Source organism: Carlito syrichta, unplaced genomic scaffold (assembly GCF_000164805.1).
Source record: "Carlito syrichta isolate Samal-C Ts95f unplaced genomic scaffold, Tarsius_syrichta-2.0.1 Scaffold133743, whole genome shotgun sequence".
Classification (NCBI taxonomy): domain Eukaryota; kingdom Metazoa; phylum Chordata; class Mammalia; order Primates; family Tarsiidae; genus Carlito; species Carlito syrichta.
In genome coordinates, this window is record NW_007077839.1 from 315127 (window position 1) to 334422 (window position 19296).

Here is a 19296-nt window from a genome sequence, read left to right on the forward strand (position 1 = left end):
GGGTTTGGGGAAGCATCACATTGGACTTTTCAGAGAGCAGCATCTATAGCAAATGATAGAGCTGGAAACCAATTTATGAGAGACTAAGAAATAATTGTGCTAAGAAATACAGACAGAGGATATGTAGATTATTTTTTCTGACTTACACTCTCCGTCTTTTCCATCCCCTGTTCCCTCTCTTTAAATGCTGGGAATGACTTGAGTGCTTTGGTTGGCAGAAGACAATTAGTAGAAAGAGAGATTAAAGGTGCAAAGGAGGCAGATGATTACTAACAAAACAAGGATAAAAGTACATAGGACTTATTCATGACTAAGTGAGTGGGGATCACTTACTCAGAGCTACATTCAAAGAAAAACAGTGAATGGAGATTTTGACTTAGATAAGAGAGATAGGAGACAGTACCTGACATTGTCTTCTGAAGAAAGTGGCTAAGCTCACAGGCTGTAGGTAAGGGGTCATGACTGAAAGCTGATTTACAAGTTAACTAATGTAAAAAGAGTAAGAAAAAATGCAGGATACTAAAAGCTACAAAAAATAATGGGTTCCTTTCTGCATTTGCTGTTCTGTAATTTCAATACTGTTGATCTTTCATGGAGTTAATGTTTACATTTAAAATGTTTATAACTGCAGTTTTATAGTTATAAAGCACTTTATGTTGATCTTTCACATTTGATTTTTCACAACATATGAAGAAGTAAAGAAAGTATTAGCTACTTCTATTTATAGATGAGGAAACTGAAGCATAAAGGTACTATCTCCCAACAAGTAAAACATTATACTTATCTCATAGGACTACCTAAAGATTAACTGTTTTGAAAACCATATATTCAAGGAACCTCCTATATCAACTGTCTTGAAAGTCATACATTCAAGGTCTCATTTTCATGTCATGCCCCCAAAACATATTGTCCAGATTAAAAAAAAAAAAGGAAGAGAAAGAGTAAAAGTATAGGTTTAGTTAGGTTGCAGATTTAAGGCATATGAATTTTTAGCACTAACATATTGTCATGCTAAATTAAAGTAAAGCACCTACCATCTGCCTTCATTACTCATAATTTAGAGCAGAAGCCACAACACTTGACACAAGGAAAACTTTTCCATAACTACAGAGTTGCCTGTTATTAGAAAACTGTATACTTGTAGTTGTATGGTATACTCCAAATCATTCAGAAAGAAATAGAAATAAATAAGTAGTTATGGCAGCTCCAAGGTATAGAATATTTATTTTAATTGCAAAATTAAAGTAAAAACACACACACACACACACACACACACACACACACACACACACACCCCTATCTGCCTATTATAGACAGGAAAAGGCATTCTAATATAGAGAAAATAAGTCATCTAAGGAAAACCCATAGACATAAAACTATCAATAATGAGTGTGAAATCTGAATTTCTCAAGATTCTTGCTTAGGTTACTACAATAGTTTGACTTGTTTTCACGGATGTTCTGTAGTAAAATATTTTTAATTATCAGGATATTTAATCTGATCACTAAAAGTCTTTGACAAAGAAGAAACAAAATGAAACAATGACCTACAGTTCACTGTGAGCCTCCCGAGTAGCTGGGACTGTAGGTGTGTACCACTGTGCCCAACTAATTACTGTTTTGGTTTTTTTTTGAGTTGGAGTCTCACTCTGTCACCCAGACTGGAGTGCAGTGGCCGCTCCCAGCCACTGCAGCCTTGACCTGTTGGGCTCCAGTGATCCTTCCGCCTCAGCCTTCCAAGTAGCCGGAATTATAGGCATGCGCTACCACGCCCGGCTGATTTTTTGATTTATTGTAGAGATGAGGTCTCGCCTGCCCAGGCGGGTCTTGAACCCGTGGGTTTAGGCAATCCACTCACCTAAGCCTCCCAAAGGCGCGGGATTACAGGCTGAGCCACTCCGCCTAGGCTGGCACAGTGGTTGTTTAATGGGATCCTAAAGCTGTGCTTCTAATGCTACAGAGACACTTAAGTCTGTAATTTTTCAACTGTCAAAAAAACTTCTTAAGAATAACCTCCTTTTTTTCACCTCCTTGACATGGGCTGGTTTCTTGTTTCATCCCTTAAAATATAAAACGCTGATTTCTTATTCTGGGTTGAACTTATGGTTAACTTCTAAAGCTCTTTATTTTAAACAACACTTTAAGATTTTTTGTAATTTGATGTAAGTAGGAAATGAGAGTATACCAACCTCACTATGTGATACATTTTCATATGTGACTGGATTTATAAACAATAAAATCTCTAAGATGTAATGTGAATTTTTGAAAAACAAAAATCTTAGATTTTGTGCTATAGACCCAAGTTTTAAATACAAATTCAAGTTTAATATAGTTTTTTCTATATACAAGAAAATATTTGAAATAAAGTAAGACAAATATTAGCATATTTCTAAAATATGCTTTCTTTAAACAATAAATCTCTGGACACCAGGGGGTAGTTGTTTACTTCAATAAATTTATCTTCATCCTTGGCTACTCAGGTGGCAAAATGAAGAAATTCAAGTTAACAGAACTAATAAATAAATATTAAAATGTTGGGTTAGGAAGAAACTGAATTTAATGAAAGGCAGGGTTTGACTATATTTTCTTTCTTTCTTTTTCTTTTATTATAAAGATGTGGGTACTAGTCAGGATTAGGTACATAAGTAGTTTATGTGCAGGTGAAGTTTGGGTCTCCAACTGGTCCTTGCTTCCCCGGATTTAGGATCAGGTACCCTTAGTGACGTTAACTATATTTTCAACAAATAAAACAATACAGTTTATATATAAAACTACTGCACTTAAAGCCTAGCTTTGACCTGGTCTATTTGTAAGAAGGGCATGATAACTAAAGGCCAGATAAGTAATTAATATTAGGTCTGAATTTTAAATTAATAACTACATTTTTTGCAATTTATACTTCCATTTTTTCCTGATAATCTGACAAAATTCAGTGTTGCAAATGTTACGTAAAAAAGTATTAAGTGATTTTTGCATTTGTTTTTTAAATAAATGGCTAACTGCAAATTTTTATTAACTAGTTATAGAACTTATACCCTTTAATTAAAGCTTTAAAAACATCCTGTTATCCAAAATACCCAGTATTTTTAAAAAGCTAATAGTCTTAATTTTCAACGGTGCATGTATGCTTACATTCCTTTACACTATTTTTGTGACTTCCTTTCACTTCTCCTTTACCAAGAACCTACTTTGTTACAACCTAGCCAGAACAAAAAAGGCCACTCGCATAACACTGAGTTCTCTGATTTCAGTGGCAAGGGATTAGGTTAAAAAAAGTTTCTAGCTTTTCTGCAGAGTTGGGTTATAAGAGAAAGGATTATTAGAAAAACTAAAATCATCCGGGTTTGGTGGTTCAGCCTGTAATCCCAGCGTTTTGGGACGTTGAGGTGAGTGGATTACCTGAGTCCACGGGTTCGAGACTCACCTGGGCAACTTGGCGACACCTCATCTCTACAATAAATTAAAATGAGCCACGCATGGTAGCGCGTGCCTGTAGTTCCAGCTACCTGGAAGGCTGAGACAGAAGGATCGCCGGAGCCCAGCAGGTCGAGGCTGCGGTGGCCAGGAGCGGCCACTGCACTCCAGGCTGGGTGACAGAGTGAGACTCCAACTCAAAAAAAGCCTAAAATCACAGATGTAGATGAAGATGGTGTTCTTTGTTTTAGTTGCTAAAAGAATATTTATTTTCAGTTGTAACAAATGTATAATTTCTCACCTTAGTGACTCTTCTGGATTCAGATTCACTGTTAGACTCTGATTCTGATTCAGAATCTGAAGAACTTTCTTCTATTGAACTGGATTCAGCATTGGAAGAATCTGCAGTTTTAGATTTTTCATTTTCCTTCTCATCTTCAGAATCACTATACATAATAATAAATTTTGAAATATCAACTTTTCATCCTTTATGCAAGTAGTTTATATAAAAGACAATAAAATGGCTTTTGATTTCAGAATATATTAATGAGATAATAAAAGTAGTGTTACCTTTAGCCAAATAAATCAGAATCCATTCAAACTCAATTATATGTCACACACACCGCAAAATGCAAAAAGTCATAAAATAACACTAAATAATATAATCAACAAAGAAAATAATATTGAATGTTTGATTTACCAAGAATTAAGTGCTATCAGTAACAACTTGATACTTAGACACATTTTTAAATGCAGTCTCAAAATACTATTTATTAATACAGCTAAATCTTTATATGTCTACTTTTGCTAAAGTAGATTTGTATTTTACATATTTTTCTGTCCAAGAAAATTATTTACCTAAGTTCCCAAATGTGACCTTAAACACAGTCTATGAGAAAATGTTAACCAGTTCAAGGAGAATTCTTCTAATGCACTGCCTTACTAAAATGTAAGCTAATCATTTTTTTTTTTTTTTTGAGATAGAATCTTGCTCTGTCCCCCAGGCTGGAGCACAGTGGCATGATCATAGTTCACTGTAAACTCAAACTCCTGGGATCCTCCTACGTCAGCCTCCTGAGTAGCTGGAATCACAAGTACACACTCCCAGCTGATTTTTATTTATTTATTTTTTCTTTTAATATTTATTTTGAAATTGTGGGCTACAATTCAGGGTTAGGCATACAAATGTTCATTGTGCAGGTACCCTTACTGATGAGGTATGCCCCCCCCTTCCCCAGGCGGATATTGACTACTGTCAGTCCCAGCTCCCCACCCCTCATTCCCCTCCCCGCAGTTTCTCACTTCTTTCAACCTCTTTCCTACAGTAATATGGTAGTTGTTCAAGGTTCACTTATGAGTGAGAACATGCGGTACTCAGCTCTTTGTTTCTGTGAGAGATCATTCAGTATTATAAACTCTAATTCCATCCAGATTGCTGTGAAGTTCATGATTTTGCTCTTCTTTATGGCTGCATAATATTCCATCGTATATATGTACCATATTTTTAAAATTCAGTCCTCTTTTGATGGGCAGCATGGTTGGTTCCATGTTCTCACTATTGTGAACAATGGCTCCCAACTAATTTTTTTTTTAAGTGTTTTGTTTTTGCTTTTTTTTCTGAGTTGGAGTCTCATTCTGGAGTGCAGTGGCATGCTGATGGCCACTGCAACCTCAACTTGCTGGACTCAGGCAGTCCTTCCATCTCAGACTTCCAAGTAGGCAGAACTACAGGCATGCGCTACCATGTCCAGCTAATTTTTTGATTTTTACTGTAGAGATGAAGTCTCATCAAGTTGCCCAGGCTGGTCTTGAACCTGTGGGTTCAGGCAATCCTCTCATCTTGGTCTCCCAAAGTGCTGGGATTATAGGCATGAGCCACTGTGCCCAGACTTTTAAAAATTTTTTGTAGAGACAGGGTCTTACTTTGTTGCCCAGGCTGGTCTTTAACTTCATCTGGTACGATCCTCCCACCTCAGCCTCCCACAAATACAAATTTTTAAAATACCAAATGATCACACCTAAGTGGTTAACTCCATTCATTTGTTTACTTACATTCAAATATTTACTGACCACTGAATACATGTTGGAGCTAATGTTAGGTGCTAAGGATAACAATAGTTAGTAAGATTCAGGTGACCTCTGTTTGTCTACCTTATGAAGTATACAGTTCATTGGAAGATGCAGAGAAGTAAGGTGACAGTGACAATAGAGTATGATAAGTAATAAGTAATAAAGTATAGTGTGTCACGAGAACATATGGAGAAACACTTAAACAAAATTAACCAGGATTGGCAATGTTTCCTGGAGAAAGAGACAGATAAGTTGAGAAATAAATAAGGCAGGCAGATGGGTAGGAAGGCATTTCTCCAAGGAGAAGGAATAACCTAACATGTGAGATGGCCAAACAAGTTTCTCTTAGGGGATGAGAAATGGCTGTGGTGTTTTATATTTTCCTTAAAATGGAAGGTCTAGCTCTGTTTCTACAGTGTGAGTGTGTACATTTTCTAAAAATCTATCTTGGGTCAAGCAAGGTAGGCATTTCATACAAATCATACCATTATCTAACTTAGTTGTACTTTTCCTGGGTACATTATTGTCCCATTTACAATAGTGAAAGTAATATAAGGTTAAATAACTTATTCAAGGACACATAACAGAAGGGCAGAACTGGAATTGGAACTCAAGTCTGTCTCACTCCAAAGTTCATATTTTCCCCACTATACATACTAACTCCTTTCAAATGAAAATACTTTGGAGTATAAAATTCAAATTTAGTCATAAATATTTATGATCACTAAATGGTGGTTCTGAAGATGCTTAAAGTTTATTAAGAGCTTTAAAAAATTATCATACTGGCAAAGTTAAAAAAAAATTCTAAGAGACAGGCAGAAAAACAGCAGGAGGGAGAGCAGTGAAGCAAAAGAAGAATCGATATTTCCTAGAATTGATTTTTGTGGAGGAAATATGATTGCTGTTTATTAAAAATGGAGCCATGGTAGCATCTCAGAGCACATGTAATTATATTTGAAGACTGAAAAATATGGGGTTTTTTGGTCCAGCAGAGAATGGCAATTTATTATCCCCAATTTGTCAATTAAAATACGTACTTAAAAAAATATGGTTTAATATGTATCTGTGGTTCTCTTTGGTATAATAAACAATTCCATTAAATTCAAACATGGGTAAAGAGAGAAGTCCATTTCTGAAGAAGAGAATAATGGAACACTTAATACATAATGCTGAATTTCTAGCATACTGACTTTTGCTACCTGAAAAGATATTTCATGCACTAAACAAAACTTCCTCTTTCTAGAAGCAAGATACATTTTATAAATTATATCATCATAGATGCTTACATTAAGCCCAAAAGACAGAATTTCCCTAAAAATGGGCTAATATACAGCAAGTAGCTCCTACCTGCAACAAGTGAATGATTCTAAATACATTTAACTTCTAGCTCTTAAGATAGGATTTTAAAGGCAAAAGTGTTACTTTATTATGCATCACTCAATTTTGATGGTAATTATTATTTACCTTCCTGCTTAGCGTTTCAGATGTTAATCTAATGAAAAGAATTTACTGGTAACTAGGTTTTTACCTTTGCAATGATGAAAAGCCTGTATTAATTTAACCTACAGATTTCATTTGTTCTGAACAGGAAAAACAATATAAATCACTTTTAAAATCATTAAATCCTGACTTAAATTAATAAAGTCATAATTAGGGCATTATGCTGTGTTTGTTATGGAAGTGGCAGGGCGAGCTGCTTTAATTACTGTCTGTAATAAAAGGAGCAGAGAGCGTACTGCGCCCAATCAGTGCTGTCAGCCACGACTGCGCCAAGCTGCAAGCTCATCAATGAGGGGCAGCAGCCCTGGGAAGGCTGCATAGCGGCAGAAGCCACTCACTGACAGTGTGGGGTAAACAGAGTCGCACAATCCAAGAAATTAGCCCCAACTACTCAAAATTTTAATGACACTTTAATACATGATAATGCCGTTGATAATGGGAGGTCTTAAAAAGTGCTAACGCTTAAATATCTTATGACCATCTTCCTTCACAGTCCTTGACTCTAATTTTTGGATCATAATCTTTTTAATATAACATTATTTAGAAAAATCAATTGTCTTAGTTACATAATGGCAAAGTGAAGGATATAATTTTAGCCCTCAGCAAAATTGTCACAAAAGGTAATTAAGTGTTTCACACCTACTGCTTGATCAGTTAACTCAGCCTTCCAAGGTTATACCAATTTTCAAAATGTAACCCCAAGATTTGCCCAAGTTCAAAATGAAAACTAAGTATTGTAAGTAGGAAAAGAGTGTGAGCTACTAGTGCTTTAATTTTAAAAGATTTAATATCTGTTTGGGAAAAAATACACACACTTATTCTCTCATTCTATGAACTAATGGGAGATACTTGCCTGGGGGAAAATCCCACAGAATATTTTTGGAAGGAAATTCTGACAAAATAACTTACCTTTTTCTTGCGGTTTTTGAGTTCCTCTTGGCTGCTCTTTTATCCTCTGCTCCTGACTCACTTGCGCTCTGGCTCTCTGGCTCGCTGGAGGAGTCCTCACTGCTGTCCTCACTGCTATCTCCTTCCTCCCCACTTTCGCCTTGTTCTCCACTTTCACTTCTAGATTCACTCTCTGAAAAGCAGAATCAGATGTTCTTTGATTTATAGATGTTTAATTATACATAAGGACACCTGTACCTGTCAATATTCCTCACAAATGAAGCCTGAGATTGAATTTTAGTGAGTGGTCATCCCTTATACAGCGTTTTATTTCCATACTTCATTCATTCAGACCCAAAGGTTCCTTCATCACAGTGAGCTTGGAAGAACTCAGACAGGCAGAGAGAGACAATGAGTAGGAAGAAACAAAGCAAAGATGAACCAAGTGAACCAAATTTGAAGTTAACCCAGTTTTCAAACCCATAAGAATCCAGCTGTAGCAAAAATTTTTTTTTTAAGTTGGGGTTTCACTTTGTCACTAAGGCTGGAGTGCAGGGGCATGATCACCACCCACTGTAACCTCGACCTCCTGGATTCAGGTGATCCTCCTGCCTCAGCATACTGAGCAGCTGGAACTACAGATGTGCTCCTGGCTCGTTTTTAAATTTAGAGATGAAGTCTCGCTGTTCTCGAACTCCTGGGCTCAAGTGTCCTCCTGTCTTGGCCTCCCAAAATGCTAGGATTACAGGCATGAGCCATTGAGCCTGGCCAAATCTTTCTTTAAAGGTATAACATAAAAACGATGCAAGGCTACAAAGGGATTTTGAATTCTTCTACTTGTCATGGGAAATTTCATTTAGAAGGCAAACAGTTGAATCTTTTTAGGAACAAATGTTGAGAGAAAAATGGGTCATTCATATCACCTTCAATAACTTCTACATTCAACAACAATAAACAAAATTACTACAATTATTACTTATTTTATCTAGTACGGGAGTTTTCCATAGTTCTAGGAGGTGATAAAGTTACACTGATGAGTTAACCTTTAAATGTTTTATGTATAAATTGTAATATATATGATGCACAGAATGTAGTTATGTGCATTTTTAAAATGAAGAACAATTTTTACCAATTAAAATGATGACAGGTACCAAGTTGTGCCCTAGATAAAAAGACAAACTGTTGTCCTGCCTGTGATCTACAAAATGAAGTATACTTGGGCAGAAACATAACCTTTAACTAAAACATTATTCTAATAGGTAAATAATATCTGCTTCATGAAGATCCATCCCAGCGAAAAGCTAGGATTGCCTGTATTCTTTTAGGATTGCATGCAAGAGGTACAAGCATAGGTTCTCAGGCTGGAGTGTCCAGGTTTAATTCCTGGGTTTGCCATTTACCAGTTGTAAGGCTGAGCAAGTTATTCAGCCTCTCTGGGTCTTAGGTTCCTTTTTAGCAAATTGGGATAATACGAGTTACTTTACAGAGCTGCTGTGAAGACTAAGTATTTGAAACATGTAAAGGCAAGCACAACAGCGACGGCCAAAAGGTAAGGCATTCATCACAGTTATCACTTTTCTGGTTTTTTTTTTTTTTTTTTTTTTGAGACTCACTCTGACATCCAGGCTGGAGGGCAGTGGCACGATCATGGCTCACCACAGTCTCCAACCCCTGGGCGCAGGCAATCCTCCTACCTCCACCTCCCAAGTAGCTGGGACTACAGGCACACACCATCACACGTGGCTAATTATTTCAAATTTTATTTGTAGACATGAGATCTTGTTAAGTTGACTAGGCAAGTCTCAAACTCTTGGGTTCAAGTAATCCTCCCATCTCGGCCTCCCAAAGTACTGGGATTACAGTTGTGAGTCATTGCACTTGGCCTACAGTCATTTTTTACAAAGAGAAAAATATATTTTATCCAAGGCTTACAAAAGCAAAACAAAACTAAGTAAAAACTTTTTAAACTCTTTTGAACTCAAAGCTAAAAACACCTACATATGTCAGATAACCAGTTTATACCATAAACAATGAAAAGCAATTATAGTATCTAAGTTTCTCTCTCATGTTATATATCGCCTGGAAGTGAATATGAATCTGAGTCTAGCTCACTTCAGGTACCATTGCTTAAACTTACAAGTCAGTAAAATCCTCAAGGAAATTTGTTTTTTCTCAAAAAGACCTGCTCACTGGTAAATAAAATCTCATAGCTCCTTTTTTGGGTACTTTTTAAATTTATTTTTTTTTACATTTTAGTTTCTAGAGTGGTGGTGTACATATGACAATTTGCTATGTAAGCAAACTATGTGCAGGTGAGGTTTGGGCTTCTAATGAGCTCTCTCTCCCCCTTGTGATGGACATGTACCCAATAGGTAGTTGTGCACCCCTATCCTCCCTCCCTCACCACCCACCATTAGCAGTGCTCTGTTTCAGTTGTTCCCACCTTTGTGCTTGTGTCCAAGGTCTTGGGTCTGCATAAGAGTGAGAACATGCAGTATTAAGTTTTCTGTTTCTGTGATAGTTCACTTAGAATGATGGTCTCTAGCTGCAACCATGTTGTTGCAAAGGACATGATTTTGTTCCTTATGGCTGCATAATATTCCATCGTGTATATGTACCATATTTTCTTTATCCAGTCCACTTTCAATGGGCATGTGGGTTAGTTCCATGTTTTTGCTATTGTGAATAGTGCTGCAATGAATACATGTGTGCAGGTGTCTTTTTGGTAACACAACTTATGTTCCTCTGGGTACATTCCCAGAAGTGGGATTGCTGGATCAAATGGCAGCTCAATCTTTAGTTGAGAAAACACCACACTGCTTTCCACAAAAGCTAAAACTAGCTTACATTCCCATCAGCAGTGCAGAAGTGTTCCCTTTCTCCACAGTCTCACCAACACCTGTTGTTTTTTGACCTTTTAATGATAGCCATCCCTACTGATGTGAGATAGTATTCTCATTGTAGTTTTGATTTCTATTTCTTTGACAAAATCCAATAGCTTTTAATAAGAAATGTCCTTTCTTTCTCCCTCTGGTACCTACTGTGGAACTCGTGCCACATGACTCACTATTATATGTGATTAGATAAATCCATTAAACACCACAATATTAACTAAAAATTTCGAATATGTATTTTAAATGGTTAGCCCATGAACAGGTATGAGCTTGTGAATAAACATAATGGAGACAAATATTTATATAGTACAAAATGAAGAGGTACATGCTTAATTATGTGAACAGATCTTCCTTGCAGTTCTACATTATTCCCCAAATTCCATATTTTTTAACATTAACTTCCTGGGTTTAGATATTTTCTCTACTTTCAGTTCATTACTTCAGAAAGTAATATATCACAGATTAATTTATCAGACACTGAACACAAAGATTTTTATAAGGAAAACGGGAGGGGGGGCGGAGAAAGTTACCGTAGAGTAGGTTAGTGAAAAACCAAGTAACAGTGAGGGGCCCTGGTTCTCCAAGGAATAAAGATTTTAAAGAAAGCTCGATGTCAGATCTGCCTATTAGGTTAACTGTTAATAAAAGCATTAGAAAAATGACTCCAATATATTTTCACTATGCAAATCATTCACAGAATTTTAGTAATGAAAGGGTTTTAAAATAAACATCTAACTCTACCCCTTTACTTATCAGATATAAGAGAAAGGTAGGTGCTTTATTCAATTTGCACAGCTAAACCCACAACTTCTAAGTCCTTCCTATTTAGTATTCTTTTTATGGCATACGTTTAGCCTCAATCTTTAGCTCAATTTTTTTTTTTTTAGCACACAGAGATGTAATAATTTTAGCTTTATTCTCTTACACGTTCACACAGAAATAGATGAGTATAAAATGGAAGAGAAAAAGACTCTTCCAGGTTTAAAATAAACTTTACATCATTATAAAAGAAAGTTACTTTTAAGGAGCCCATTAAAAGTTTATCAAGTGTAAAATCATGTTTTCCAATGTGCTAACTGCTGTAACAGGCAGTATAGGTTAGAATTCAGAAAAGCATGAGTTCCCGTTTTAGCTCTGCCATTTATTAGCTATGTGTCCAAGAGGCATTGTCAAATAAAATGGGAATTTAGTAATTAGAAATTACTTTGAAAATTGAACAGCGATATATAAATGAAAAAAGCTATTTTAATAGTATAATTTTAACTTATAACCACTTGCTGAGTATTATGTAGTAGGTCTTGTTTTAGAGGTATAGTATTTATCTACTAAGTGAAAATATATTCCAATAAATTATAAAACTCACCACTGTCACTGCTGCTATTGGAAGAGTCCTCCTCTTCCTCAGATTCAGAATAAAATTTCTTAGCAGAATTTTCTTTCTTTGCTTTTCCTACTGGGGTCCATTCTTTTGCCTAATTAAACAAAGTAAATGTAAATGAATTCTCATTAAGAGATTCCGACTTCTTGGAAACTTAATCATTAAAAATATAATGGTGAACTCAAAAGAAAAGTTAAGGTCTCAACACAGATGCCATTAGAAGTCCTGGCATTCAGGTTGATTCACTTTTCTCCTAAATATAAGAACATAAACTCTCACTCACAGCCCATTATATTAAACCAACAATCTTATTTTACTTACTTTTTAAACTTTTGTGATCGTTAGTTCACAGAAGATTTAAACTAAAGAAATATACCCTAGAATAGGTGAGGGTCATTAGAAGTAGACACAATAACAGCAATAAGAATGTGAGTTAATAAAGCCTGACACTGAGGTGAAGAGGGAAAAGAAAGAAAAGTGTATGTTTAGTATGGACAACCTCAACAATCCTGGGTAATCCATGATTTATCTCTTTCTCTCACATCCTAAACATCTAAGCTACCAAGAAATCCTTCAGTACCATGAGTCATCTTCTTCTGAGTCATCTTCTTCTGGACTTACAGTGCTTCTACTTCCCCCTCAACGTCCCAACCCCAGTTGGCACTATGCAGTACCTAGAATGATTCTATTAACACCCAAGTCAGATCAAGCACCTCTTTGGTCTGAAACCCTGCAATAGTTCCCCATTTCACTCAGACAAAAGCTGAAGCCCTTACTACAGACTGCACAGCCCTCCACAACCATCGCTCCACAGCTACCCCTGCCCCTTTCCTCTGACTTCCCTCTGCTGCTTACCCTCTTGCCTGTTCTGTTCCCTACTGGTCCTCCAAATGCCCTAGGCCTTGCCCCCAGCTTTTCCCACTCCCAACACCATTCTCTCTTTTTTAAATCACAGCATGTATTACTTACTAACATACTATATAATTTATTTGCTTTTTAAATTGTTGGTATATTCCTAGTAGAATTCAGTTTCTGGAGTGAAGAGATTTTAAAATATTTTATACACTGATATACTCCCTAAGTGTTACTGGCACAGTAGGTATTACTTATATCTATTAGTCTTTTAATGACTTTAATATTAAATTCAGAAAACATGTTGTTTGGATTTAAGTAAACACTTCAGTGTTTACTCAGTACAGTATTAGTAATAGTATTCACTAACATGAGCCCCTAAAAGGCCTTAATGCAGTGTATTAAACTGGTTTTACAATTGTGACCTCAATTCATCAAGAAAAAATTAAATGTTTCACATCTCTCTTTTAAGGAGTAGGGAAATGTATATACTTTTAAAAGGTCAAAATGGTTAAGACTCATTTATTTATTATATATTTAAGTAAGTTTCTACTACGTGCCAGTCTATGTACTAGAGCACATATATTGTTGTAAGGGAATTTACAACATGATAGAAGTTCTTATGCAAGAATGGTTCTCAGGCCGGGCACAGTGGCTCATGCCTATAATCTCAGCACTTTGGGAGGCAGAGGCAAGAGGACTGCTTGAGCCCATGGGTTTGAGACCAGCCTGGTCAACTTGGCAAGACTTCATCTCTACAATAAATTAAAAAGAAAAATTAGCTGACCATGGTGGCACACCCTGTAATTCCAGTTACTTGCAAGGTTCAGGCAGACGAGAGTACCACTGCACTCCAGCCTGGGTGATAAAGTGAGACTCCAATTTTTTTTTTTTAATGACTCTAAACAACAGATGCTTATTAAAATCACCTAAGAATATTTTTTAATGGTAATATAAACAATAAAAATATTGATACTAAAAAACTAATACCTGGGTTCCCCTCCTGAGATTCTGATTTTATTGTTCTGCTGCAGGTCTGACATAAATTTGTTTTGTTTAAAGGTCTCCACATGATTATAATGTGCAGCTACATTAAAAAAAACCACTGATCTGGAGGGCTCAAGGTATGCTGCTTAAAGAGATAAGCTTCAGTAATCTGGAAAATTGCTAACTGGACAATAATAGGAAAATGAGTAAAAATTACATGATAAGATATCTACATGAGATCAGCAGTACTACTTTCTTTCACATGTATTTAAAGTGCTTCTGTCTCCAAATGTAGATAAATACACTATTCTATTTTAAAAAGTCTCCTTTATTTAGCAAACTACAAAGTTCATATTTTTCTTAAATCCAAACAAACACATTTCTCTGAAGCCTGACAAAAAGTTTACTGATCAATTTAGTAAGATTAAACAACTTGGGAAAACTGGGCTTCCATGCTTCTTGACATGGCCATGGATCTGTATTTATGGAGACTCAAGTTTTAAGGGGCCAAAAACTAACAATAAAAATATTTTCAATTTTTATTATGGCCCTTTATGATTATGATAGTATCATTCTAAGCAAAAAGAATAACGGGGAAAAGAGAAGAGTAGAGACACTAAGTTCCTATGAGGGATAAAATATTGACAGACATATTTATAAAGCAAAATATTTTTGATATGCAAAAGACAGTCTTTCTGTAATGGGAGAAGAAAGGAGTTTCTAGAACTAAGCAAATACACTCTTAAAGATCTTCAAAACTCACTGATATCATTATATAAATATACATTATAACTGAAATCCCGGAAATAGTGGCGTGTAATTCAAAGTGACTTCTAGTGTCAATCTGACTAGGTTCCCTGTTGTTTTGATTAAAATATCAGATTATCTAAGGCTAGACCATTTTTCTTACTAAGTTATATTTAACAGTAACAGGATTTGACCCTGTAAGATCACTTTACAGTACAAGAATAACATAGTGTATTATGTGAAAGAAATACAATGCCATGACTTTGGAGGGGAGGGGAGGTAAAGTGAGAGGCAGAAGGATAATATGACCATGATTTTCTGCACTGTTACAGCTGCATCTGAAAATAAAACTATCTATATTATTTTTATACTTAATTGTATCCCTTATAGTACAATTTTAAGCCAATTTGTCTCAGACACCAATGGATTGAAGCTGTTTTCTTCGTGGCATCAAGGGACAGTGACAGTTCTCTTCAACCAGGTCCCATCAGTTATAATGATTCTCCATAGTAAGTTACCAATTATCAATTTCAGGAATGCCATCAGCAAAATGAAACAAATCAATTTGTCTCTGTTGAACTGGACAGGTGAAATGAACATAAGAAAATAGGTTATTTAAGTACTATCCGTGTAAGTTAGTTAATGCTTAAAAGAGCACATGAAAATGGAAGAAGCCAGCCAACCAACCAATCTGTCAGCCAAAATAAAAATACTGCTAATACAAAATTAAACTGCATAGCATTGCTATCTATTTTTGAGAAGACAAACCTTTCTTTGTAGGGGAGTGGGGTAGCAGGGAGGTGTGGACAGGGAAGAAGCAGGGGAGGATAAAAGAATGGTTCACTTGGGCCAAAACATTATATACCCAATAATGAAAAAGAACAGAACCATAAAAATAACAAACAGGTATAAAAAGACAATAGGAGAGAAAGTATATCTGTTGTAAGGATCATAACAAAGAATACTCTTTGCATTCTAGTATCTGACAGCAGTCATTGCACAATAGAGCAATTGTTTTGAAGAGTATGCATATGTTGATTTGAGTGAAAAATTAATAAACCTGTTGCTGCAAGGAGGAATAGACACGTAATTGGTTTCCACAAATTTACATATGTTCAATTTTACATATTTTTTGGCCATCTCTAAGTATAGATCACTTGTCAAAACATGAAAATGATGGTGCTAAGCACTAGATAATACAGATTTGCAAACAAGCTCAGGCTTCCTCTCCTCATATAACATAATAAAACATATCAGGAGCGTGAACAACAGACTCAGACAGACCCAGGTTGAAATTTGGTTTTATCACTTAACTAGCTATGTGAACCTAGGCTATTTACTTAGGATCTCCCAGTCTTGGCTTCCTCATCTGCAAAACAGGAATAACAATAACCAAAATTTATGATCATTATAAGGTTTAAGCAAGACAGTATTTACAAAACATTCTCACAGTACACTACCAGGGTTTCCTAAATGGAGTTATTATTGCCGGGCCCAGTGGCTCAGCCTGTAATCCCAGAGCTTTGGGAGCCCGCGGATTCGAGACTCGCCTGGGCAACTTGGCGAGACCTCATATCTACAATAAATCAAAAATTAGCTGGGCATGGTAGCACGTGCCTGTAGTTCCAGTCACTTGGAAGGCTGAGGTGGAAGGATCGCTGGAGCCCAGCAGGTCGAGCCTGTGGTGGCCGAGAGCAGCCAGTGCACTCCAGTCTGGGTGACAGAGTGAGACTCCAACTCAAAAAAAAATGGAGTTATTATTAGTTACTGTTTCTGGCCATTCTCCAAAGCCAGAATACATTGAACTCATTAAGAGAAACATATTTTTCAGATGAATTAAATTATGTGGCTACTATCATTTTAGAAAATAAGTGGCTGGGCAAGGTGATTCATGCCTGTAATTCTAACACTTTGGGAGGTCAAGGCAGGAGGATGCTTAAGCCCAGGAGTTTGAGACCAACCTAGGCAATTTAGTAAGATCTTGTCTCTACAAAAATTTTTTTTAAAATAGCTGGGCGTGGTGGTGTGCACCTTAGTTCCAGCTACCCGGGAGGCAGAGGCAGAAGGATTGCCTGAGCCTATGAGGTCATTTGCAATGAGTCGTGATCATGCCACTGTACTCCAGCTTGGGCAACGGAGTGAGATCCTGACTCCAAAAAAAAAAGACAAACTCTTTTAAAATAATAAAGGTTTTCTTTGACTGTATACAGAAAAGCTAAGAGCAAGGAGGTTAACTTACTTTCCCTCGGAAATTAGTGGTTAAAAAAAAAAAAAAAGAAAAGAAACTCTGGTTATTTGAATGCTAGTTCAATATATCTTTTCTACCAGAAAAGTTCCCAGAATATAATTCTTAACTGTTCTTTTAAAATTAATTCTACTTTAAAAAGTATTAGGTATATTTCACATAATCTCTAAATATAATCAGAAGGCCCCAATCCTTATTTTTTAAATCTATATAAGAAAGGAACAGATAACACTGGAAAAGAGTATTAATTCTTTTATCTTAATAGCCAGCATTTTTTTAAAGATCTAGAAAGAGTATTTGTATATCAAGTTTTTTTAAACATAAAAGCAACGTTTTACTCATTTTAGTTGTACCCTGTCAGACATTTTTGGTACATAATGCTCCCTATTTATGCTGACGTTTCACTTAAAATGGCTTCACCAGAAAATCTGAGGAACACTTTGTATGTTTTTTCCAAAGAGATCAGCAAAAATTATTTAGAAAAATATTGACAGGAAGCTTGCAAATCTCTAAACAAAGTAGAAAAAGCCTAATCCAATGAAACTAAATACCTTAGAAATTGAATCTACCCAGCTACAAATGCAACAGCACAAATGTGGGTGGTACTGAAGCAGAGAATACAATTCTCTATTTCCTTGAATCAAAAGAACAGAACATGCACAATGGCACAGGAATACTATAATATTTAGTTCCCATAAATATTTCTTACATTTAGGAATACTAGACCAATTTTCAGTTTTCAAATCTTCAAAAAGCTTTCAAATAAAACAATAGTTATCCTAGAATCTCCTACTGCTTGAACAAAATTAATTTAGGAAGGTCAACTTACCAATTCTATTATTTCTACATTTCGAACTGATGGGTCAGGCGCCACCTCTGGCCAATTAGATAATTCCAGGTACCCAGTAGCTTTAGTATTGAGAGTATGAGATAAGGTGCCAAGCTGGAAATTATCTCTATCTATTAAAAATAGAGAAAAATATAAAATAAACAATATGAGCTGTATATAACAGAGAACAATCATAATCAGAGCTCAAGGTAATTGGCATATTACCTCAAATGTCAAGGAATAAATATAAACTAGGAAGCTCTTCATAGGTCAAAAAACTGATTTCAGCCCATAGATTACAATAATCTCCCCCATAATGGTCAATAAAAAAGCTAATCAGTCAGTGTGTTTAGAGGTGTTGCTCTGAAATGTAGCTTCTCTAAAAATTACTTTACTGTGAATATTAAGAATGACAGCACAGTTAAACAATCCATATACATGTCTTGGCACAAACACATCCAGAATTTTAATAGTTTTTCTACAAAACTGAATTGCTTTTTATCGCTTTGCAACAATTAAAAAAGAAACAATATGAAGACCAAGGTATATAATCATTTTATTTCAACTGGAATGGCTACTTGTAAACTGATAAAAAAAATATTTAGTGAGTCCTTTTACAAAGCTGGGAGAAATAACTTCACTCTTTGAAAAACCAACTTAAATATAGAGATTTTTTACAAATAATTCCTCTGAAAAACATTTATATTAGTGTACACAGAATATTTAATAACTATTAAAATGAATTATATTCCTTATAAAACTAAAGTAGAAATGATGTCAATGTCTACAAGAATAACACAGCTCTCATTTACTGCATCCAGTTTAACTGTTTAGTAAGAATAAAATCAGAAGGCTTGAAATTATTTAGGTAAATAAGGTCTATAAAAATATAAAACTTGCTCTGGAGAGCAGATGAATGAGTACATAGCACACTGTTCTTAAATGTTTATATATGCTAATCACTCATATTTTCTAAGAGATCAATTTTAAGCACACTAGAAATGGGGACATGCTGCCATAATTTTTTAGATAACATATATTCTGTAGTTATACTCCGATAATAATACCTTTAAAAGGAGATTCAAGCAGTGGTGCAGGTTTTTGTGCTAGGAATATTTTTTTGGCATATTTACTTAAAGCTCCACTCTTTTCATTCGGAACAATAAGCTGCCTAATAAATCTTGTACGGTCTCTGATGTCGTAGTTTTGATCATACTTGCCGAGATTTAATATGTACTGGGTAAGCAATTTTGTCTGTTGGAAAAAAACAGAACAAGATGAGAATACAGTTATTTATGATTATTGATAACTCTGGATAAACATATTTAAAGAGGTAATAAAAATGAATGGTTATGTCAAACAAATGTTGTTCCGTAGGGAATATGCATTTCTAATGCTGCAAATGGAATTTTGAAGCCAAAGCACATGTCCTCTTCTGTATTGGGGAGGTGAATGCTGAGTACTGAGAAGCAGCCATGTGCTAGATTATTAAA

At 35.6% G+C, this 19296-nt stretch overlaps 1 protein-coding gene across 1 annotated transcript in view; it reads right to left on the minus strand.

The window, feature by feature from the left end:
- AP3B1 (adaptor related protein complex 3 beta 1 subunit) overlaps positions 1–19296 on the minus strand; it is a 245200-nt gene that overhangs the window by 99786 nt on the left and 126118 nt on the right. The window contains exons 15-19 of the mRNA XM_008049368.2: positions 18871–19057; positions 17804–17934; positions 12129–12237; positions 7893–8064; positions 3715–3859 (exon numbers count right to left, since the gene is read on the minus strand). Of these exons, the coding sequence (XP_008047559.1) occupies positions 3715–3859; positions 7893–8064; positions 12129–12237; positions 17804–17934; positions 18871–19057 (744 nt within the window). The remainder of the gene's footprint in view (positions 1–3714; positions 3860–7892; positions 8065–12128; positions 12238–17803; positions 17935–18870; positions 19058–19296) is intronic.